At 42.7% G+C, this 25,406-nt stretch overlaps 1 protein-coding gene across 4 annotated transcripts in view; it reads right to left on the bottom strand.

The window, feature by feature from the left end:
• Positions 1 to 25,406, bottom strand: part of DKK2 (dickkopf WNT signaling pathway inhibitor 2) — a 146,311-nt gene that overhangs the window by 52,502 nt on the left and 68,403 nt on the right. For 2 of the 4 annotated variants that reach the window (XM_039539390.1, XM_039539388.1), the window contains one exon: positions 4,157 to 4,365. In XM_039539390.1, coding sequence (XP_039395324.1) covers positions 4,157 to 4,354 — 198 coding nt within the window. In that variant the 5' untranslated portion in view covers positions 4,355 to 4,365. Of the gene's footprint in view, positions 1 to 4,156; positions 4,480 to 8,274; positions 8,300 to 25,406 lie in introns of those variants that run through there. The other 2 variants (XM_039539391.1, XM_039539389.1) reach the window with 2 other exon arrangements.

Raw genomic sequence — 25,406 nt, 5'->3', positions numbered from 1 at the left:
TTTTTCATTAACCTTAAATTATTTTTTTAAAAGATTATAACTCCATAATCATACTCTCAAGAACCCAAAATGGTAGCTGTTCCCAGAATTCACACATCTAAATCAAAATTAAAAAGAAAAGTGAGAGGAGGTGATGGCATGTCACCAGGCCCTTAGAATAGCACATTCTTACACTATTCCTGCTCACTTGATTCAGGAAAAGAAGCCATTGATTTCACTGAGCCTCACGGAGCAGCAACTAACCTGGGGCCTGATTCTGCCACCTTTCCTTGTGGGATTATTCATGTGAGTTAGTAACACAGAATCAGATCCTTACTGAGTAAATGGAGGCGCATATGGCCCCATATGTCTATATAATTTCCCTAGCGTGGCTGCTTGTACATTTTATACTTTTGTGAAAGTGGATAAACAACCATAAAACGAGAAGAGGAGTGACAGGAATGAAGGGACAGCCAAATCCAAATCATTTAGCAATTCTATGATCTCTCACTCTCTGCAATTGAAAACCTGCTAAATTATGTTATAGCTATTTTTAAAGAAATAATGCTTATTGTATAGGCATAATTGTGTTCAAGAATTATTAAAAAATCGTATTCCTCCTGATTGCCCCATATGCGTATGTCTACATTGGAGTAAAAGACCTGAGGCATGCCCATGGCTGGCCCGGGTTAGCTGACTTCGGCTCACAGGGCTTCGCCTTGCAAGATAAAAATTGTTGTGGGGTCTCAGGCCGCAGCCTGGGCTATGGGATTCTCCTCACTCATTGGGTCCAGAGCTAGAGATCCAAGCTGAGCCTGAACATCTACACCACAGTTTTACAGCCCCGCAGCCCAAACCCTGTGAGCCCGGGTCAGCGGACCCAAGCCAGCCACAGGTATTTAATTGCTGCGTAGATATAATCTGAGACCAGATGCTGCTTGCCTTACTCATACGAATATTCCCATTGACTTCAGTAGGAGCTTTGCCTGAGAAAGAAGTACAAGATCATCCCTTGCTAAGTGAAAGCATTATTAAGTGTCAATCGCTAGAGGAAACATCAATATTCCAGAGAAATCATGGACTATTAACACATTCATTTCTTTAATTGATTAAATTAGAGTCAATCCTAATCTTGATGTCGCATTTCATCATAGGATGTAAATAAATGTAAGAAATGCACCAAAGGCATAGTGGTCTAACCAAAAAAAACAAACACACATACACCCCAACAACTAATTGTTAGCTATTGTTCTCTTGTTCAGCGTGAACCAAATTCTTTGCTGGAAGAGTTCTGTTGACTTCAGTTGAGCTCTGTCAGTTTACATGAGCAAATAACTGAGCCCATACTCCGTAGCTATCGTAATACCAAACACTAAATTTTATTAGTTTTTCTTTGCACTTTATGCCCTAATTATTAGAAAAACCATTTTCTATTTCTACATAAAATCGAAGTCTCAACATTTTAATACCAAGGAAATAAAAGGTACTGCTGTTTTTATCACACTATCAATCCCGCTATGGAAAAAAACATTAGCGAGAAAAATGTAGGAAGCGCTGCTCTTTTAACAAACATATCAAGTTCCCACAACAATGTCCGATTGTCTAAACAAATCAAGAAGAGTACTAATTTAATAAAGCTCTATTTTAAGAAAATTATTAAAATGTCATGTCTTAATTGGTTTGTGATATACGATACCACTGTTTAGAAATTCAGCAGCTTACCAACTCTGAAACCATAAATGTCAACAAAAGAAATGAACTATCAGCACAAGATTTGTTGTTGTTTTTTACTGAAGTCTTGTGTATCTTCAAGAACGAGAGAAAGAAATAATGTCTAAGAATTACTGGTTGTAAATCTCAGCAATTTTCATGGCTATCCAACCCCACACCTAACGATGTAGCCACAAATGAGGATGAAGCTTCATTAATGAGAAAATATGATGAATACATTACCCTCTCAACAGGAGCCAAGCCTGTATTCCTTGTTCAGGATAAACAGCCATTGATTCTAATGGGAGTTTTTCCTGAGTAAAGAGTGCAGGAATGGGGCTCCTTGAGCTAAATCTTGTTTGCCTTTCTCAGCCATGTAATCCATTGAAATATTGACACTATTCACATGAGTAAATTGAGCAGGATTTTGGCTGAAGAGATATATTTGTAGTCCAAATTATATGAAAACAGGATCTGTAAACTAAGTGGCATCTTCTTTACCACTAAGGACATTTATATTTCTATATAGGTGTCTCAGTGTGCTTTGTAGTAGAACATCTCTAACTCGTGCTAGTGATTGAGAGCCAATATACATGAACAAATACTTCAGATTAGCAAATCTTACTCCTGAGCAGTTCCAATGACTTCACTGGGAATAGGTGAATAGTATCAACATGTCTTTAGCGCTAAAGACATCTTATCCTGAATAAGGGTGACCATGTTAATACCAAATAGCCAGATCCTGTCTTCCATACTCTTATATGTTACTGTGGAAGCAGCAGCACAGAAACTAAGGGACTGCTCAGAGAGCAAGATATTATGGGATGCGAGAATGGGTGGCAAAACCTGCCTCTTGGTGATTAAACACAGTGAAGAAAGCAAGAAGAATGAATAATAAAAATGTACAGTGCTCCTTTATTTTGTCAATGGCGAGTTATAATAAGTCATACTCCATTGTTTCCTAGTAAATGTAAAAGTAGTAAAAGAATGCAATAATCTTAGTAATATGAGACTTCGCTACAGCACCTGCTATTAAACTTTTGCTCAGGGGTAAGGAATTCTGTGTGAATTATAAAACATTGTGAGGTCTGAGAAGGGACGCTTCAAAAATCATGTAATTAGCTTAAAATAAAACCCTAATCACATATTGCTAGTTTTGCATGCACTCCTAACAAAATAGCTACATCCAGTTATTAGGAAGCTGCTGTGAAATAATTCAGTGAATTCAATGAATCACTTGAATTTGTAGCTTCTTCCTTGCTTTAAAGAAAGATGTGAACAGGACAGGGACCCTTCAGGCACTCAAGTATGTTTCCTCTCCAGTGCTGAATGTTGGCAGCTCCCTTGCCGCAACACTCTCTGTTGCTTATGAAAAGCAGCTGTATCTGGAGGTGCTACTAGTGTCTGATTGTATGAAAACCCGTATTTTCCAACGCAAAATAATGCATGCTCTATCTATGCCATTTATACAAGCACTATAATGTGCCATTCAAGTGGCGACCTAAAAGACAATAGAGGGCTGATGACTTAAAATGCTACTTTATCATTTGCCGTCCAGGAAACACAAATGCAGAAATGTTTCAGTCAGATTTGAGTGTATCCAAAGCAGGGGGAGGAAGGAGTTGTTGTTCACAGACAAATCGGGTTCCCATCCTACTTCTGTAACTGTAACTCCTTTTTATTTCAGCTCAGCTTTGCCCTCCCCATCCTGAGGGCTGTCATTCTGTCCCCAGCCTACCATGGCCATGACCAAAGAAAACATCTGCAAACATTGCGGGGTGTCCCAGAGTGAAATAGGCAAATCTTTTCCTACCTCACCCTAAACACATAACTATGCGCAAGAATTTTGCTAAACTATTAGACTAGAAGCCTTCTGACCCTCATTAGTACACTTTCACGCAAGATGATTTCTCCTGCTCTATCTCCTACTTGTGATTTTTATGAAGGGTTTCATTTTATCACTAGCAACATCGTTTTCACTTTGAGCTCTAATTTGACATCTGTTCAAATTTGACTTGCTAAAATAAATAGCAAGCAACGACATCCTTAATTAATTATTAATTATTATTATTATTATTAATGGTTTTATTTCCAGCTGTCTTTATGAGCAATTCCAGCAGAGAAATGCTCAAGACAATCATTTAAGATTACTGACTCCCTTAGTCAATTTTTGATACTTAAGAAAAATAAAAGGTTTAAAACCTTATAAATCTCCCTCTTACATCTACTCCTCTAAAAACAATGTTGTCATTGACAGTCTTGGAGAGGTGAATTCATTTCATTTTGGAAGGAAAGCTCTGTCAAGAAGAGAGGGACTACAAATCTGACTTTTTAAAAAATATAATAAAGCTGAATGTTAGACCTATGTGAAGTAGGGAGGGAGAGAGGGAGAGAGATCACATATAAAAATAAGCATTTACATGTTAGTGACAGAAAGAGGGAGATGTGTATATGAATTGTGTCCTACCTCTCCTTGCCGATGATGGTGCTTTGGAGGTTTTCCCATCTGCCCTAGGATTTTGCCCTTCTTACTGCTCCCAAGTGCCAGTCCCTGGTGGATGCCTGCAGATTTGTTGGTTGCCTGCGTTGGAGCCTCCCCCATCAGAGTTGACTTGATCGAGTTCACCTTGGAGCTGGAGCTGTCTAGCTGGGAGCTCTCCACCATCAGGATCACGGCTAGTAAGAGGAGACAGCAGGAGCACTTATTCCATATCAGCAGCATCATCTCCCCCTCCCCACCAAAAAAGAATTTAAAAAACAGCAGAGGGATAAAAGAAAAAAAAATCTCCCAAAGTTTGTTAACAAAACAACTCAATAGATTTCAATGCCAAACGCTCAGGAAACCGCTGTCCTGGGAGAGACAGGAAAAAGAATCCCCTAAAAAAAAGTACAGTCTATAGGAAATGAGCAACACTCAGATCAAGTGAAGTGACAGCTTTTTCCTCCAGATTCTTGAGAAGTTCAGGAAATTTTTTAGTGACTGGAAGCAATAAACTATGAGGCAATTGCACCCAGGAAAGCTTCCCACCAGTGGAGTCACCCCGCAGGTTTGCTCAAACTTCAGACGAAGAGTCAGTTACTTATTTCCCCCCACTCCTCCTCTCTTGCTACACAAGTCAGCAGGGAGAAAACTCAAACCAGATCCAATCCAAGCAGCACCGTCAAGGGCTGGGATTAGTTTTGTTTCTCTCTCTCTCCCTCCTTTTTATTCCCCTCCCGTCTTCTTTTTCTTTCTTTTGCCTCAGCCTCTGTAGCCAGTGTTTGTGAAAAGAACACGTTCTCCTCCTACAGACTAGCTGGTGCTGGGGTGAGGGGCTCCAGGCATCCGGCAGACAAGCAGACAGGGTGAGTCCTGGGGACTGAAGCCCTGGAGTCGGGATCACACAGGCAGAAACAGACAGACATCTAGACAAACTCACTGACAAAGTCCTTAGCACAGATCTCTACACACACACTGTTCTGACAGTCTCTCACTTTGCTCTCGTCTCCCACTGCCCCCTTTACTTTTTATAGCTTTCCACAATGGATTTCTCTTTCCTCCGCCCCCAGTTCAGAATGACAAAGAGTGAAACTGACTCTTCTCATCCACCCCTTGCACCCACCTTCCCAACAGCAGATCTTTCTTCTCATTTTGGCTGGAAGACAGGAGAAGTATCCCCTCTTCTTTAGGAACACAGGGGGCTGTATCTGTCTGTGTCCCCCTGAGCAACTAGCACACCTCCTGAACACATGTACATACACATAGTGTTTCAGCAGTCAGCATACTCAAGGACACATATCCCTTTGCACTGGACTATCTGTAAGGCTAAGATTTTTGGCACTTAGGCATGGTGTTCAGAATAAAATCAGGAATTTCAATAAAGCCCATGATGAGTTTGTGCTGCAGTGGTGGCTCCCTCCTGCAGGTTTGGGCCCAGCTCCATAGGCACTGGAGACAGAGGTGAGGGGGGCAAAGGGCCATGCCCCCGACTTTTAAAAACCTGGACAGGAAAAAATGTGCTGCAGCGCGGCCCAGTCAGCCCGCCTGCCTCCAGGTCCTGCTCTGAGTCATGCTGTGTGTAACATGTCGGCCAGCTCCTGCTCTGCACTGTGCAGTAGAACTGCCGGCTGCTGAAACTGCAGCGATAGCTCCTCTTGGCACCAAGGACTGGCCAGGTCGGGATACAGGGTGGACCAGTCACTTGAGGTCTTGTTCTTGCCGGTAAGGAGCTGTAGGGAAGATGGTACAGGGCTCCAGCAGGGTCAGGCTGGTGGGAGAGGCTTCCTCAGGGGCTCTGGAAGGGTCATTGGGTGACCTTTCTGTGAGTTCCTCCCCCCCCCCAATCTCTGCTGTGAAATTTGCTAAAAAAAATTGTGCCAAAATTGTAGCCTTAATTATCTGGGATATGAGTAAAAGTTGGATCCTGCCAGAAAATGCTGCATTCTGCTAGATCCTGCCAATGTTTATACCCAGGCCTACAAAATTCCACTGTCTAAATAAAAAATGTCCAGTCATTAGCAGTGTGCAGAAAAATTCCACAGTACGAGACATTTCAGCACTAGCTCCATAAAAACACGGATCCAAGACATGAATCCTTCTGTATCCTGCCAATTTTTGTGCCCAAGCCTCTAAATTCCATTATCCAAATAAAGAACACATTCAACTACTATCAGTGCACCAAAAAAATCCTGAATACAGCACATCTCGGTGCTGCAGTGCCACAAACTTCTGGATCTGGGACATGGAGTCCGGTAATTTGGGCATGCCAGTTATCCAAATCCCATCCAACTGCTACTAGTGTGCTAAAAAATTTGAGAGTATGGCACATTTCTGCATCGCAGCACTGCAAACAGCCAGAGACAGGCAATGGAACTGGGGACTTGGGTGCAAAAATCAGCAGGATCTGGCAGGATCTGTCTAGATCCAGCTTTTACCTTTTTCCCATTAACTGAAAGGGACTCACCGCAAAAGGCTCACCTTCTGTACTGCTGTAGAGTAGTTACAAACCCTTGATTCCTTAGTGCGTGCGTGTGTGTGTGTGTGTGTGTGTGTGTGTATAGTGAGTGGCAGGAGGGGAGAGAACAGTTTTTCTTGTAAGTTGCTTATTTACACACTTAAGTGTAAGCAGTAACATTTTGGGAGGTGAGGGGAGTTCAATAACTGGGTTTTCACAGGTTCTTGTCCTTCCACAGGGCTATTAATCTGAAATAGAATCAATCATTTCCACTTATTATAGCCCTTTACATGGGTAGGGGGGAGGAATAAATGAAATTTCATTTCCCTTCTCTCTGTTAAATCAGCAGTTGTGTGAGAGGAAATCACTAAGGCATGCAAGGAGGAGGGAGGGCAGAGAGGGGAAAGCCCCCTCAACCAACATCCTTTACTCTTGTGATTCTGTGAACTCTCTTGCCTGGCTGTGAAGCTGTGGTTAGATTCTTTTGAAGGAGATAAGGAGCTGTGTCTCCAGCAATGACCTCATGTAAAACAATGCCTTGTGCAGGCTTTTAAAAGAACACAGAGGGCTGTTTCTGCCAACGTGTCCCAATTTTAGGCTTTGTGGTAGTCTAGAAGGAGCTCCTGGTAATGGCAAAGTGACCCTATAAAAACTTCAACTCAAGCCTTTGATATTTTTTTAAACCCAATTTTACATGGAGGAATTTTTTAAAGTCTTTTTTTCTTATCCAAAGAGGTTATCAGCTTCAGAACTCATTTTTAGTATGGATGGATTTAAAATTAGTTTCATTTCTCAGAAGCGGCAGATCAACTATAGAGCTTGGATCTTAAATCCACAGGGTCCTAAAATAAATTGTGTTGCGTAGTTTAGAGTTCCAGGGTCAGATAAGTCCTCGTTTTGTACTTTAAAGATTAAATGGTCTTTATTATGGTCAGTGCAAAGGTTTATAAGTTTCACGTTTTCCCTATCCTAGCCTTTGAGCAGGGAGGGGATGAAGGTGAACTGAAACTTCATTAACAATCTGACAGCGTTTTTCTTGCTAACAGCATTTGTCTTTTGCCCCTTTATGGAGCCATGGATAAGGTTAGGAAATGAAGGGTGATATTTGCATTTGCATCCGTGTATAATCATGGAAGGCATTTCTATAGGAAAGTTCCTAGCAGGGAAGGAGGGAAGTGCTTTGAAATTTCTGTAGGAAGGAGAAAAGAATTTTTCCCCCACCCCCGTTTTGTTCACACACCTTTCCCTAATGTGATCTGGTTCATCAGAAACCTGTGAGAGAAAGCAAGGGCAATCATCGACCAGGGCAAAAGCAAAAGGCTACTTATCAGGGGACTCATTCAGTTTGTATACGGATGAGCCTCTTTTTCACTTATAACACCGCAAGTCTGATTGGGAACTGGGGGGCAATTTAATGTGTTGAAAAGATCCTTCTCTGTAATAAAAATTTTAAAGCATTTGAAAGAAACTTGAATTTCACAGAAAACTAGTGAAATGAGATCTGAACAGACTCCACACAGAAAGATCCCTACAACGCTGCCAGATAGAAACACCCGATCAGCTCTGATACCCCTGGAGGGACACACACACAGGCACACTAGCCCTCCATTCAAACATAAATCGCACTGAGATGGACAGACACACAGCTCACTGGTTTATCACTGCAGTGAGAGATGTCCTGCATTTCTTTCCTGTAGTCAGAAGAGTTCTCAAACGGGTGTGCCAGGAGCTGAGATACTACAGAGAACAACTACCATGGAAGTCACACCTTTCCAGTCTTCACAGTGGATTTCACAAAGCAGCCTTCCCTTAGCCTCAGTCTGCAGAGTTCACTGCCTTGTGACAAAGGAGCAGAAGGATAAAGTGGTGAGGTTTTGCGGGATCTGCTTCCCATCTCCCCACAGTATACAAGATCAGTTTAGAACTCTACTTAAGTAAACAAACCTTCCCCCCCGACACCTTACTTAAATTGATGGCATAACTTCTACCAGATTTTTGGCTTATTGATCAGAAAGCTGTGGATGATTATATTAGACAGCCATGTGGGATGAAAAATGTGATCCTTTATTGACAGTTTAATTATTTCGTAAGCACCTTGGGGGACAGACAGTGTCTTCCTCTATGCTTTGTATAACTAGGAACACACTGTAACCACTCAATAAGAGTCCGAACCTTCTCCCATTGAAGTACATGTGAGTTTGCCTATTAACTTCAGAGGTAAGAGAATAGGGCCATAAGGGAATTAATTTATTGGGACTGTGGATCTGGTTCTGTTGTCCTCAATTAGGAAACATTCCCACTGACTTCAACCTGATTTTTGCCTGAGCAAGGGTTGCAGGATCAAACCCCATATTAGCACTCACTAGTATTTGTTTCAAAAAATACATATTCTATTTATTTTAATTAAAATCAACAGAAATAGACAAATCAATGATGAACACATTTGTTTGGAATATTGCCTCTTATGGGATTATAAAACAGTGGCTGAGAGAAAGAAATACAGAGAGAGTCCATGAAAATAAAACCTACAATCTAATTACCTGTTCCAAGTAACCACAGCTTTCACTGAAATCAGTGGCAACTGAGGATGCTGAACATCTCAGAGGAGGCACTGAGCACCTAGCTGGATTGCACTCTAAATATGATGATTTATCTTTAAATTAAAAAATGCCTATATCATGTATGTAGTCTGAACATGAACCATATGACAAGATTCTCATTAGCTTCTATGCCCCTGGGTATAGGGTCAAAGAAAAGAGAAAAATGTGGGGTTCCAAAGGTGGTATAATAGATAGCCAAATACATCCTATTACCATTCTACTGAGTTCAGAAATAAATGTGACTTAGGATAAGCATTGTTCAGAGGATGGGGGAAACCAACTGAGAATCCAGCAGTCCAAAAGGCTAGGACCTATTTTATGGTATGTTTCTTACATGAGAGTCTTTGGAGTGAGGATTGCCTTGCAGCATCTCACAGGATTTGGAGAAAAGGTCTGCACTGTTTCTCCTTGACAGTTCATTTTCTCCACGAGGACTGAAGATGCAAGTTTTGGAGTTTCTTTCTAAGTGCAGGAGGGCTAAGGGGTACTCCACTTGCTCAGGGTGCAGCTTCTGCTCCTATTACACCCCCATCCCTTCCCATAGCTCCTGTCCCACTCTCTCTGCTTCTATCCACCTCTCTGTCCTGGGTCCTTTTTCCCTCCCCTCTGCTCCTATTCAACCCCACCAGCTCCTGCTTCACTTGCCATCTGCATCTCCAGCCTCCTCTGCTTCTATCTACTGCACATACAGTCTCCTGCCCGACCCCTTACCACTGCTGCCCCCTCACCTGCTGTCTCCCTCATCCTCTGGCTCCTGCACTGCCCTCTTCTCCCCACTTCGTTCCTTCCCCCACTGCATTCAGTTGCTGCAGCAGTGCAGCAGGGGGGGTGGGGAGGCTGCAGTCTCACTGCTCAATTCCAGAGTCTGTTGCCACAGCAGACAGGAGGAGCAATTGCAAGGAAAGCTCTGTTCAGCCCCCGCATGCAGAGGATAGAGCATGCTCACTTGCTCTTTGGGGATGGCACATGCACAGTCTAGTCAGCACCAGGAACTGTGAGAGGATGGTGCACGCTCAGTGTGAATGGAATCTTCAGATAATTTAGAAGCCGGATTAAGATGGTCTCTACTGAGCATGTGCAAAACAATTTTTCAAAAGCTCATACCTTGGCCAAATTTGAGGAAATTTTCACAGGAACAGCAAAAGGAACACTTCTGATATGCCTCTTCCCACATACCCCTGCTAAAGCTTCTCAATGAAACAGTTGTACTTTATATTTTAAAAACATGGGGGGAAGAATGTATTTTTTAAATAACAGTTGAACTGATTTATCTTACACTCCTACCCCTCCCCCACAAAAAACTAAATCAGCATGAAGCAAACACCTGTCATGGAAAATTTCTGCCCATATGGGAATAGTCTGGCAAAGTTATAAGCAATTGAAATAGTGTTTTATAATGGGAAGTGTTGGGAGAATATTAAGTACTGTATAGGTGGCACTACCAGCTCAGCCTATAATACTAAGAATATTGCTCTCTACACAGAAACAGCTGAAAACTCAAATACAGTAGTGAATCCCCGCAAGATGCAGGCTAGGCTGAGGGCTAACAATAGGGCTGGTCAAAATTTTTCCAAAGCTATTTTTGACAGTAAATTGGGTTTTCAATTAAATATTTTTTTTTAAGTTTCTATTTTCCACAGAAAATTTGGAGTTCCCTAACAATCAGGCTATGGAGTCATTCTCACTTTCTCTCCCACCCAGTGAATGTTCTTGTTTCACCGAGAAAGCAAAAACACTTTGCTTTGGGCTGATCCAAAACAGAAACATATTTTGCTTTTCGATTCAGCCAGTGAACCTTAACAAACAAACACACAAACACACAAACACACAAACACACGATTAGGGAGGGAAAAGTAAGCTTCCATTTTCCCCTTCAGGAAGAGGACAGCTTCAGAAGTTGAAATGTGATTAACTAAAGCTCTCTTATTTCTAAAAATGTATGCAGATATCTCCTTGATGAATGTATCCCTCAAGTTTGTCTCTGGACCTTAATGTTTGCAACTTTAACTGAGCCTCTCTCTTGTTCTCTGGGTACTAGGAAACAATTTTAGTTGTATGAATGCTTTTAACCATACTGTTGCACATAAAAAATACTTTTTTAGACTTGTTCTAGAAATATATCAGGGTGTTTACTTTAATTACAGCTGGTCATGTATTTTTCATCCAACTATCAAATGGACTTTTTTAAAAAACTAGAAACTTTTGGAAAAATATTCCAGTTTTATGATTTTTTTACCATTTCCCCCCTCCCCCCAAAAAAACCTTCAAATAAATTAATTTTCAACATTATGTATTCTAAAATGGTAGTTTTTCATAATTTTGACTTTCCCCCTCCTTCTCCCTCTTTGTGCCACAGAATGCATTCATTATGGCTAATTTGTTTGTTTGTCCACTTTTTCATGTCTTTCCTCTTCATTTTTCCTTCTGTTACTCTGAAACTTTTTAAGAGATGAGAATGTTCTGAAAAAGTTACAGACTGGCAGAAGAAAAATTGGAAAGAAGGAAGGAAAATTTAAAAAAAAATCCTTTTACTCAATGACAAAAAGGAAAAGAAATTTTTAAACACACTTTTTGCTTAGTTACGGGTATTAAAATTTGGTCCATATTTTGACAGCTGATGTAGTCTTTTCTGATTATATATATAAAGTTCAGAAGTGGGAAATAGCCCTTTTTCAAGGGAGTTGCAAACTTTGAGTGAAGGGATCTCAAAGAGCCTTTAACTGGCTAAGGTGACAACCTATATGTGAAAAATATTACAGGACAGATTCTAATCTCACACATTTTACACTAGTTACACCATAACTCAATTGACTTCAGTTAAGCTATTCCTGATTTATACCAGCTTGAGTTCAGTTTCCGGTACTATGTTTTTATTCCCCTTAAACAAAATTACCTGTTCTAATCTGTTTTTAATTCTGTGTAAAGCATTGTGGGATACAGATTATATGAAAGACATTATATAAAATAAAGGTGTATTGTTTGTGCTTTTTTTTTTTTAGGTTTTCCAGCTGCATTGAATTTCCACCACTCCATGCGACAGCTCTCACAGCCCAGATATAGCCAGTGCCTCCCTTAGCGCTCCCACTAGGGCCAACTCAGCAGTTTAATTTCTTACTGAAAAACACAATCATGGTCATAAAGCAGTTCCCAGTTTTGTTTGGGCTCACTGAAGAGCGTTAAGGGAGAGGTAACACTTCAATACCTAAAAGGAAGGAAAATAAACTGACGTACAAATGCCCCTGCTGCATAGTACCTTTGCTGCCTAGCAGCATTTCACACTTGAACATAGCTGTGCACTTTCACTTTCTATATTAACGCCAATGGAAATTCTCATGACAGACTAGCATGAAGGGTCTGATCCAAAGTCCACTGAAGTCAATGGAAAGATTCCCACCATCTTCAGTAGGCTTTGAATTGGGCCCTCAGTGCTTACAGTACTGGGGCTCAGATCCACAGAAGGGACACAGGCACCTAAATCCCAGATTTAGGCACCACTACAATTCACAAAACCCCTGCTTGGTTGTTACCTAATCCTATAGGCATCTAGCATTACTCTGCAGCTAAAGTGTTGCTGTAAATGTCCTTTAAGCGCCTACGTTTCTGCCTGGACATAATAGGTGTCTGGAGACCTATTACAGGACTGCCCTTCAGAGTAGGGTTGTCAATTTTGGTTGGACATAATCCTGGAGAGTCAATCACATGACATAATCTTTAATTAAAGATGAATCTTTAATTCCTGGAGACTCCAGACCAACCCTTGAGGGTTGCCAACCCTACGTCAGAGGAATCCTCAAACTAGGTGAAGGGAGGTGGGGGTAACACCTATCTTGCCTCTGGGGCCCAATCGAATAGGTGTGTTTAGCGCATGCCTACTAGATCACAGCCTATTCAAAAGGCAGCAGAAGGAGGAGGTGATGGCTCCTGTCTTTTAACTTTTAGCTCTGTAGTCAGAGCACACACATGGGTTGTGGGAGATCCTAGTTCCATTCCCCGCTCTGCCACAAGAGTGCCCTAGCTACAGAATGTTTCTCCCAGAAAGGGACCAGGAGATGTTATGTTCTGTTAGTTTTGTCTAATTTCTAGCACCTCATTCCATATAGGAAGGGAGGGAAAGGATGCAGTAATTTATAAAATGGGTTAAAAGTGCATGTTGACTTATTCAAACAGGTGTGTATTGAGTTTTATTCTTGTTGCTCATTACATGAGTTCACCTCCTTGATTAAAAACAGTACAGAACAGTGTAGTATTAATTAACTGCATAGTAGCATGATTGGCTTGGCCAATTACAATTCAGGATTTACATAGCTCATTTGTTAATAGTTGTTAATCTTTCAGGGTTGGGAATCAGAATTTCCCTGGGGCAAAAATTGTTGGCCAGGAATATGCCAGAAACAGGGTGTGTTAATGTCCACCCTGTGGCTATCATTGATCTTTTCCAGGACAAGCATTACTCATACATGGAAACTATTTAAGATTTGGCATTTTGATCAGCCAAAGATGAACTTGGTCAGTAGAAGTTTACAATTTACATGAAAGGAAGATCAGGACAATTAAGCCAGTCATGGAGTATTATCATTCCTGGTCACTAAGCATGAATCTATGACTAATCACAAGGAAATGTTTCTAACTATACCCCATCCCACACACAAAATAAATGATCAGTATTGACAAATATCGCTTTCAGAAACTAAAATTTCTAATTAATTTAAATATTATCCCAAAACATTCTTAAATATACCTTCACCCATTCATTGAATTAAAAGTGGAATCCAAATTGTATTGATTACCCTTTCCACTACTCTGTTTATCTCAGATCCTATCAGAGAGAAAGAGGAACCAAAAGGAAAATTTTTGGTACAGAACTAGCTAGTTCCTTTCCATTGATGGGGATGAAAAACTGAAATGGTCTTACTTACTCCAACAGTAATCATTAGGTACCAGAGAGGAAAGCAGCAGATAAAAGGGTATAGGAAGATTTAGTCACTTTTATTTAGTGACATAACCAGTCACAGAGAAAAAGGTTTCTATTCCCTATAAGTTACTGTACTATGTGGCAAAGAAAACTATGCTATGGTAATTAAATTTAAAGACCAGACAATATTGCTTCATGTTGAATAAGTACAACAGCACTGAAGTCCATGGAGCTACATCAGGGATGAATTTGATGCATAACGTGTATTTCTCACTATTAAAGGACTAGCTTTTTTCTTTACACTGCCCCAGTGATGGAAAGTAGCCATACGGAGGTCAGCTAATCACAGTAGTGCTTTCTGGTCTGGAAAAATCAAACTCTATATATCTATAAATCTGGCTTAATTGATCAGTCAGCCGTGTTTACAGCTGCTTGGCATTGCTGACCTGGTGGCAGCTGGAGGATGTTGATGGATCTGGCCCAAATACTTGGGATGAAATCCTGGCTCTACAGAGCAAATGGCAAAACTCCCATTGACTTCAGTGGGGTCAGAAATTCATCCTTGGTCTCTTGGAATCACCACAGAGTGGATTCTTTCATCTACCTCTATTGGAGAGAGAAGAAAGAGGCAACAGACTAGGACCAGGAACAGAAGGGAAGAAGCAGTGGTTCTGTGGCATGTTCTGCTCCTCCCCTGTCCTTACAGATACCCCCTGCAGGACTATGGCTGAACACATGCTCTTCTGAGCACCAAGAATGCCTGAGCTGCACTTTATCAGCAAAATATGCTGTATATGTGCCGCCTGTAATTTTCAAAGATCATAACACAGTCAAACTAAAGCTTAATTTTGCTGTAACACTCAAAGCCTTACTAAAGGCTGTTTCCTTACCAAAATTTAACTGTCTATCCCCAGCTGCAAGAGCTGCAGAGTTGCTAAAAAAAGTTTGAATAATTATTTATAGTTGGGAAAGTCTGTATGCCCCAACTTCCCTTACACTCAAGCAGCTAAATCATTTTCGCTCAAACTTCCCCCAAGAAAAATACCTTAAATAAAACTCAAACCTCAAGGATGAAAGCTTCAGAAAGTTATGAGGGGCGGAAAACAGGGGTTAGAAGGAAACTAGCTATAATACATACTAAGAAAACTGTTATTTTCACACTTTTTTCTGATGTATGTGGAATCACATCTGAACATTTTTACATGAAGTAAATTCATATGGTCATTATGTTTTCTGCCTAAAACTAGATGGGGCAATTTTGGGAGTCAAATGCAAAATGTGAAAATAGAAAAAATTAACAGTGAAAATAAATAGTCTTAACATCTTAACATCTTAACATCTTACTGCATTCAATACTTCACAGAAGTACTGAATGCAGTAAGATGTTAAGTCAGTTTCAAGAACAAATCCAGGAGCCAGAACTTGGAGGAGGGGAGGGAGGGGAGTATAGGCAGGATTAACATTTCAGAGCAAATAGGAAAGTAGGACAGCCATTCTCACAGGGATAAACTTGCTGCTGTGCAGAAAGCCAACAAGGCTTATATATGCACCATTTAAGTCCTATTTTAAATTCTTATAGGGTGACCAGAGGTCCCGATTTTATAGAGACAGTCCTGATATTTTGGGCTTTTTCTTATATAGGCTCCCATTACACCCCACCCTCTGTCCCTATTTTTCACACTTGCTGTCTGGTCACCCTAAGTTCTTAGGACTTAAGGAGGGACTTCTTGGGAGGAGGGGTTAGAGAGATAATGTCATCCTTAGGATTTTTGGCTCTTCCCCATCCTCTCCAAGCTGAAACTAGGAAATATAAAATGAATGAAAAATACTGGGTTAAAAGCCCAGCATTCAAAACTCTGAAAAGGCTTTGAAATATATTGCAGGGGTTTCTGGATGTAGTACATTATATCTACAGTGTTTAATCTGGAAACATCTCAGTACAGAGATCTAGCAAGTGAGCTTTAGCTCACGAAAGCTCATACATAAATAAATTTGTCTTTAAGGTGTGCCAAGTGTAGTTTTTTTTTTTTTGGAGGATACACTAACACGGGCTACTGAAAGAGATCTAGCAGTGTCTCTTTTTTGCCACAGAGTTCTCTTGTCTTTCTGTATGATCATGCTTAATTCTGTTTCCTATTTTTCTTTAAGGATAGGACTAAATTGATATTGTAGTGAGCTTAACCATCTAGAAGGTGCTAAACATATTGTCACCTTAGCTATATTTTCATGAAATCAAAAGTAAAGTGCCAAACTTCCTTGGTGAGTAGATACTACAGTCATGAGCACATTAAATAGATAAAATAGGCTTAATCCATCCATCCCATGCAGATATTTAATCTCTATACCATATTTGCTAAAACTACTTGTTGTTTAGATTTTCTTGTTAGACTGCCTTGTGAGACCCGTTTAGGTGTAGATCAGGTCACTGTGGAGGAACTTGTTTGATGTGAATGAGGGAAAGGAAACATAATAATTGCACATAATGAAACCAAGAAAATGAAAGTACAAACAATGGCTTTGGGTTTGGTTCAAGATTGTAGAGAAGGTTCAAGCTGGTTCTCATTCAACACAAAAACTTCCTTCATCCTTGCTTGAAAGTCAGCTAGATGGGCAGTTACAAGAGGGCACCAGACAATGGTGTCAAACTATATATTTTTTAAGGGATTTATATGCAGTCTCCAGATGAAGCAAGTACAAGGGGTCCAAAATTCTGACTTTGGTCTTACTTTAGATTGTTTTTGTTTTTATCTTCTAGGCAGAGGGTGCAAATACAGGATACCAACACAATGAGCTATTGCTGCTATATTCCCACGTTCCACAGCTACTTTCTTCTGTCTGTATCACCCAGTGATTGTGGGTGGGAGGTCAGTAAGGAGAAGAGCTTGTCTTTCAAACAGGGTCAGCTAATGCCTGGCTAGTCTAGGAGCTGGCGGAGGGTGCAATTGCTATAATCTCATCTGATTTGTTTATCCAGTCCCTTCTCTCCTTCACCCCCTCCCACATCCCCTGCCCAGTTTCCCTCTCTCCTAGGGTCACTCAATGGAAGAACCCTTCCAAATTCATCCCTGGAGAATTCCACTGAAATCAGTGGAATTATAACAGGGTGCATTGGGTCCCTTGCCTTTTTCACTAATATCCACCATGGGCAGCTCCATGTTTCTGCATAACAAGTACCAGAATACTGAAACATTACAGCTGCCAAGAAATGCAGAACAAACAGATTTACATGTTTTTCCCTTTATTTCCACCATTTGACCCTTGCTTTTTAGTCCTAGGAGAAACTGCAACTATATTTACATGTTTAATCTAGAAGAAATGTTAACTTTTGTTTAGATGGCTATGGAGACTTTGATCTTTGACTTTGATTTTCTGATTTTTTTTAAAGCAAAGCATAATGTATTAATGAAAACATTGAAATTCTTGGGTTTTTAAGACTATTTCCAGTTCATGTTTTTTATTCTTTCAGCTCCTGCTAGATCTTCTTTGGCTTCCCTGAAGTTTTGGAACTTTAGTTCAAAGCCCAGAAAATTTAACTTGTATCCCAACAGGGTAGGCACTCAAATCACTCAGATTGCCCAATTCATTTCAACCCTGGTTGATTCTGAATCAGCACAGAAGTATCTGGTAAGTTAGAGTTAGATCTTTATTACTACCTAAACAATTATAAAGCCCCAAGAATGGAGAGAGGAAATCTGGGGAGCAAGAAATTAAGGATTTTGAAGAAAGAATATGCGTCAAGATGTACAAGATAAAAACAGCACAGGAAAAAAAGAAAGAAAAATAAGAATTTGTGGGGGTTGTGTCTTTTATAATAGAAGTTCTGAATCTATTATTTAATTATCTATTAGGCTTTACAATTAAAAAAACCCAGACAAAACTGTGAACATTTTCACAAGCCAGATCTGATCCCTTTTAGATGCTAAATATTACCCAGGGTTGGTTAGTTGTTTTTTTTAAAATGTTGATAGGGATGCAGCTCACTATTCAAACTGAGTCTGGTCTGCCAATATATGATATATACCTTCATTTTTTACATATATACACACACACACACCCCTGAACCATAGAATCCACCCAATGTTTTATAGACTATGTGCAGGGATGAAAGTGGGCCAGTACAGTGTACTGGTAACGTCGCTGCCCCAGTCAGGGAGAGGGAAGGGGCAGCTGCCTTGGTGCTGGCGATTTAAAAGAGCCTGGGACTCCAGGCCACCACTACCGTGGCAGGAGCCCCAAGCCCTTTTAAATCACCGCTGAATCCCCGAGCAGCATGGACCAGACAGCGTGAATAGGCTGGCTAGGGTAGGCTGACCCCCCTGTCCCACCCCTTCCGCCCGAGGCCCAGCCCCTTCCAAGGGCCTGTTCTGGGCCCCCATACTGGTAAGAATTTTATATTACTTTCACCCCTAACTATATGTAAATAAATTGTTGGTGATATACCATTAGAATGGTCTTTAATGCTTCTTCTGCCATTAACTCAAAGAATTTCTTGCAGATTGAGGATAAATGGTCACTGATACTGAACTATTGCAAAAAAGAAAAGATTGAGTGTTTTCTATTATAGATAAATGATGTTTGATGGTAATTTTGCAATCCTGTGTAAATTACACCAAATCTTTGTAATGGGATTGCACTCACATCTTGCGAGTGCCCCCTGGCCGAGTGCGTGTGCCTGCACACTCTCTCCACCTGTTTGTGGAGGGTCTTTGCTGGCTCAGCCCTGCGGCCGAGTTTCACACAGTCTGTATATGAAATAAAAACAAAGCAAACCCCTTCCGGGTTCAACTACAGCTGGGCCTATCGCAATAATGTCTCTTGCTCTATAGCCCTATCTTTGGGCTCATTCCTCAATCAGTCCAGCGGGGCCTAGCATGGTACCCTGATTTGAACTGTCTCAGCCCCTTCTGTGCTCTCTCAGGGCCCAGTCCAGCCTGTCAGAGTCTTGTACAGATGTATCATCCTTAATTATCACAAACGTGTATTGTTCCATTTGAATTGTATAGCAATACCTGAAAGCCAGCCAAAAGCTCCATCTGGTGCAGAATGTGGCAGCCCATTTAGACAGAGCAGAACAGAAGTATATTACTGTATTCTGTACTGGAATATAGGAATAACTACTCAACCCAGATTACAATTACCTCTGGATAGCACTCTCTCCCACCCACCCAATTTTATGTATTACACTACTGTTCTTTTTAATATATAGGAAGAAGACAAATGTTTCTGGAAGGCAAGAATGATAGCTTGGAATGTTGAGTTCAACTGTATGGAGTTCATAAAAATTAACTTGTCCTTTCAGGATGCTCTTGAGATTATCAAAACTTCACTCTCAACAGCAGATCTCTGGGAAGAATGTAAACTGGGAGAAAACACAGTACATTCCTCATTGTCAGAGCTCCAAAGGATCTTTAATATAACTCCTGTCAGTTTGACAGACCTTGAACTTCCCAAGACAAATTAAACATCCAAGTAACACAAAACTTTTAAAGCAAGAATACACGTAACCTGCTTTGGACTAGATCAAGGATCGGCAACCTTTGGCACGTGGCCCATCAGGGAAATCCGCTGGCAGGCCGGGACGGTTTGTTTACCTGCAGCGTCCACGGGTTTGGCCGATCGCAGCTCCCACTGGCCACGGTTTGCCATTCCAGGCCAATGGGGGCAGCGGGCATGGGCCAAGGGATGTGCTAGCTGCCGCTTCCCGCAGCCCCCATTGGCCTGGAACGGCAAACCGTGGCCAGTGGGAGCTGCAATCGGCCAAACCTGTGGACGCAGCAGGTAAATAAACTATCCTGGCCTGCCAGCATATTTCCCTGACAGGCCATGTTCCTAACGGTTGCCGATCCCTGGTCTAGATGATCTCCTGAGGTCTCTTCCAACCCTAATCTTCTATGATTCTGCTATATTACCACTTAAAACAGTATATTGTGCTGTTTGTTCAATTTCAGATTTGCTAAACACTGGGTTTGCTTTCAAAGAATAATCCTCTGCAGTGTATGCAGATACTGGCTCTAAAGCTGGGAAAGAAAGTTAAGAATGTGTGGGTTTTGGCTTCAAAATTAGCCATGCTTTAGTAATCTAGCACACTAAACTGTTTCTTATTACTAGATCATGCAAGTACTCTCCCATCCCCTCACAAGTCTGACACTTTTCCAACATATCAATAACAAATGTTCTGTGAAATGTGACTTTCTGATGAAGCCCACCCTGACTTTTATTGTGGTCTTAAGCCACCAAACTTGAATATCAGATGTATTTTTAAATAAAGAAAACAATCTAAAAAATTCTTGTTAGTTCAATACCCCAAGTTTGATTTTCTTCTGTAGAAGGCAGTCTGCCTGCTTAATCCAGATTGAACAGATTTCAGTTTGTTGGCTTTATCAAGTGATTTAGGGAGAAGGTTGGTGTCATGTCCCTCAATGTAATTGTTTGCCATAGAATATGGTTTTGAAGGGTTTCAGCTTTAAAAACAGCTGTTTTCCTTTTTAATACAAGCAAGGCTTGTCAAAGGAATTTTTTCAAAGGGTTTAACTTAGTGAATGAATTTTATAAACACTTCTGAGATGTGGCCTAACAAAAATCTTTGTCTTCTATGTCAGATTATTTGATATTAATAGTGCCATGGTGTCCACAAGTCTCAGTCAGGACTGGGACCCCCTTGTGGTAGGCACATACAGAAACACAGTCTCTTCCCAAGGAGCTTACAAAGTTTAAAAAGACAAATGACACATGAAAGATGGGGGAGAGGGATACAATCATTTCTTATTCATTTTCAGTTTTTTAAATGATAGTAAATAGACAAAGTATCATTTATCCCCATCTGCCTCTAAGGCTCACCCTCATTAATCATCTGATTTTTATAGGTATTGTGGCAGAGGCAGGGGCGGCTCTAGACATTTCGCCGCCCCAAGCACGGCATCATGGCGCGGGGGGCGCTTTGCCAGTCGCTGGTCCCGTGGCTTCGGTGGACCTCCCGCAAGCGTGTCGCCGAAGGCACCCTGCCTGCTGCCCTCCCGGCGACCGGCAGAGCACCCCCTGCGGCATGCCACCACAAGCACGCGCTTGGTGTATGTATATGAGGACGCACAGAAGAAAGCACAGAGAAGGTTGTGTGAGAAGCCATCAAATGGATAAAACTGGCACCACTGGTGGAACAAAGAAGGTGGGGTGTGGGAGACACAGAAAGAGATACAAGCAGAAAAGTCGTGGGGGAGAGAGGCAAAGCAAAGGGCCTTGGAGATCCAGATAAGGAGTTTGAACTTGATGTGGTGTAACTTGGGAGTGGAAAGATTCAATGTGGGCAGTGATGACAGAGAGACAAGCAAGGATGATGACCTTAGCAGCTGTGTTTCAACTGGAATAGAGGGGGAATGTGCTTGTGAAGGATGCCAGAGAGGAAGAGGTTATGTTAATCAAGATGGGAAACAGTGAGTGTCTGGACAAGAATTTTGACTCCCCATAGAGAAAGTAAAAGGATAGCTCATAGAAATGTTAGAGACAGAGAAGTGGAAAGATTTAGATACAGCTTGGATGCATGGAACAAAAGAGAGGAAGGAATCAAAGGTGAATCCTAATTAATGTGACGTTATTGATATAAATTGGGACCATATAGAACATGGGTTGCAACCAAGGTCCTGTAGTGGCACCAAATCTTAGGTAAAGGGGGTCATATAAGGTGTCTAAGGCCTGGTCCACACTAGGACTTTAATTTGAATTTAGCAGCGTTAATTCGAATTAACCGTGCACCCGTCCACACCAGGAAGCCATTTAATTCGACATAGAGGGCTCTTGAGTTCGAATTCTGTACTCCTCCCCGACGAGGGGAGTAGCGCTAAATTCGACATGGTCATGTCGAATTAGGCTATGTGTGGACGGAAATCGACCTTAGTAGCTCCGGGAGCTATCCCACACTGCACCACTCTGTTGACGCTCTGGACAGCAGTCCGAGCTTGGATGTTCTGATCAGCCACACAGGAAAAGCCCCGGGAAAATTTGAATTCCTTTTCCTGTCTGGCCAGTTTGAATCTCATTTCCTGGTTGGACATCGGGGCGAGCTCAGCAGCACCAGCAACGATGCAGAGCTCTCCAGCAGAGGACTCCAGGCAATCTCTCAATAGAAAGAGGGCCCCAGCATAGACTGACCGGGAAGTCTTGGATCTGCTCGGTGTGTGGGGCGAGGAGTCTGTGCTTTAGGAGCTGCGCTCGAAAAAACGGAATGCAAAGACCTACGAGAAGGTCTCCAAAGCCATGACAGAGGATCCAGCTGGGATGCAACGCAGTGCCGCCTGAAAATCAAGGACCTGAGACAAGGCTACCAGAAGACCAAAGCGGCAAATGGACGCTCCAGAGCCTGCCACCACTACCCCACCAGTGACCGTGGACTCTGACGATGGGATAGTGTCGACGGCCAGTTCCTCAGCGATGTCGCGGACGGGGAAGATGAGGAAGGGTTTGTGGAGGACGAGGCAGGCGACAGCGATTATAACGCTGGTTTCCCCGACAGCCAGGATCTCTTCATCACCCTCACGGAGAGCCCCTACCAACCCTTCCCGGCCGTTAACCCGGACCCTGAATCAGGGGAAGGATCAGTCGGTAAGTGCTTAAAACATGTAAACTTTTATTATTAATGGAACAGGAATCTGAACTATGTGAAAAGGAGGTCTATATATATGGGGATAGAACAGAAATCCTCTTGGGAGATCTCCACGAAGCTCTCCTGGAGGTAATCGAAAAGCCTCCGCAGGAGGTTCCTGGGGAGAGCTGCCTTATTGGGTGCTCCGTGGTAGCACACCTTTCCGCGCCAGGCTTTCATGAGGTACTCAGGGAGCATTGCCTCCCCGAGCATGGCTGCATAGGCCCCTGGTTTGTGCCGGCTTTCATGCAGCATGCGCTCTCTATCTCCTTCAGTGACCGTCCTCAGGGTGATCTCGCTCGGAGACTGCTGCATCTAATTAGGGGAATTACTGTAATGTTACGCCTGGTCCAAAGTATTTTAAAAAATCTCCGGACAGATGGCGTAGCAGAGACTTAGCACGCTGCTGCGTGACAAGCATAACAGAAAGCCAAAGAATCAAATGGACGCTCATGGAGGGAGGGGTGACTGAGGACGCAAGGTATTCCACAGTTCCTGCAGTCTCCGAAAAGCATTTGCATTCTTGGCTGAGCTCCCAATACCTGTACGGTCAAACACATTGTCCGCGGCGGTTCAGGGCATAGCTCGTCAATGTACCCCCCTCCCCCACCCCCAGAAGGAAAAGGAAAAAAAATCGTCTCGACTCTTTAAAATGTCACCTTATGTGTACTGAATGCTGCTGGTAGATGCGATGCTGCGGCACTGTACTGTAGCATCCTCTCCCGCCCCCCCCCGCCTCATGGGTGGCTGATGGTGCAGTATGACTGATATCCGTCGTCATCATCATCAGCCCTGCTGTAGATGGTGTAGTGCAATATGATTGGTACCCGTCCTCGTCATCAGCCCATAAGTAGACGGCCTGCTAACCGTCTTCATCATAGCAACAGGGGGCTGAGCTCCATCAGCCCCCGCCCTTCATGTGTAAAGAAAAGATTCTGTACTGCCTGGACTGTCATAGCAGCAGGATGCTGTTTTCCTCTCCCCCACACTGCTTAATGTCCTGTCTGGACAATCATAGCAGCTGGAGGCTGCCTTCCCCTCATTTCATTTCAGTAACAAGTCACTGTTTCTTATTCCTGCATTCTGTATTACTTCAGCACACAAATCAGGGGACACTGCAACGGTAGCCCGGGAAGGCTGGGGGAGGAGGGAAGCAACAGGTGGGGTTGTTGCAGGAGCACCCCCTGTGAATGCCATGCAGCTCATCATTCCTGCATAATCTGACACGGAGTGGCTGTGCTCTCTGGTTCTCTGAAACACGGGATCTCTACTACACTAGCCCCATATTCTATGCAGGAATTATTCTATTTTTAGACACCATAAAGGAGGGATTGACTCGGGGAGTCATTCCCAGTTTTGTCTTTTGTGCCCCCGGCTAATCTTGGCCAGGGGCACCTATGACAGCAGCAGAAGGTATAATGCAATACGGCTGGTAACCATCATCACCTTGCCAATTTACAATGGCATGGTAGATGGTACAGTATGGCTGATAACCATCTCTGCTGTCATGCAAAAGCAAATGAATGCTGCTGTGTAGCACTGCTGAATCGCCTTTGTCCGCGGCATCTAGTACACATACGGTGACAGTGACAAAAGGCAAAACAGGCTCCATGGTTGCCACGCTATGGCGTCTGCCAGGATAATCCAGGGAAAATGGGCTCAAAATGATTGTCTGCCGTTGCTTTCCCAGAGGAAGGAATGAGTGACCACATGTACCCAGAACCACCCGCGACAATGAAATTTGCACCATCAGGCACTGGGATCTCAACCCGGAATTCCAAGGGTTGGGGGACACTGCGATGGGGTGGAACAGGGGCAGAGTTTATGCTTTCCGGATTGCCTGCAGCAGGAGATAGGTGCCGTGCATACTCTTGTTCACAGACACAGACTAGACTGTGTTCGTTGTTCGCAAAAATGTATCTTTGCAAGGAATTCACTCCCTTTTTCCCATCACACAGCTTCGACTGTCTCCAGACCTGCCACAGCATCCCCCTCACAGAGGCTGGCAAAGATTAAGCGGCGAAAGAAAAAGACATGGGACGAGATGTTCGCTGAACTTATGGGGTGCTCTCGAGACGAGGCGGACCAGCAGAGCCAGTGGAGGGAGACCATCTCTCTGTACCAGCGCTCACACAGCGAACGGGAGGAGAGGTGGCGTGAGGAAGACAAGCGGGTGACTCAAACGCTGCTTGGACTAATGAGGGAGCAAACGGACACGCTCCGGCGCCTTGTGCATGTTCTGCAGGACCACAGGCAGGAGGACAGAGCCCCCCTGCAGTGTATCTGCAACCGCCCTCCCCTGCCACAAAGTCCCATACCCCCCTCACCCAAAATAACCAGAAGGAGGGGCGCCAGGGGCGTTAAAACTGTCACTGCACCCCAGCAGAGTGCTCAAGTACCCAAAAGCTCTCATACCCTACATTTTGAGAAGTCCTTTCCTTCCCGCCTCACCCAAGCCCCCGTCCCAGTTTCATCCCCTAACTGGCTAGTTGATAATAAAAAATACTTTTCTGTTAATTACTATTTCCGTCATGTTCTTTTAGAGGAGACTGTGTTTGAAGGGGGGGAAGAGGGTTGGTAATTGGACAGGACAGTCACCTTTCCCAGGGTACAGACACAGAGGCAGGATCAGCAGCAGG

The sequence above is a fragment of the Mauremys reevesii genome, linkage group 5 (assembly GCF_016161935.1).
Source record: "Mauremys reevesii isolate NIE-2019 linkage group 5, ASM1616193v1, whole genome shotgun sequence".
NCBI lineage: Eukaryota > Metazoa > Chordata > Testudines > Geoemydidae > Mauremys > Mauremys reevesii.
The sequence above is the reverse complement of the archived record's forward strand: the minus strand, read 5'-3'. Positions and strand labels throughout refer to the sequence as shown.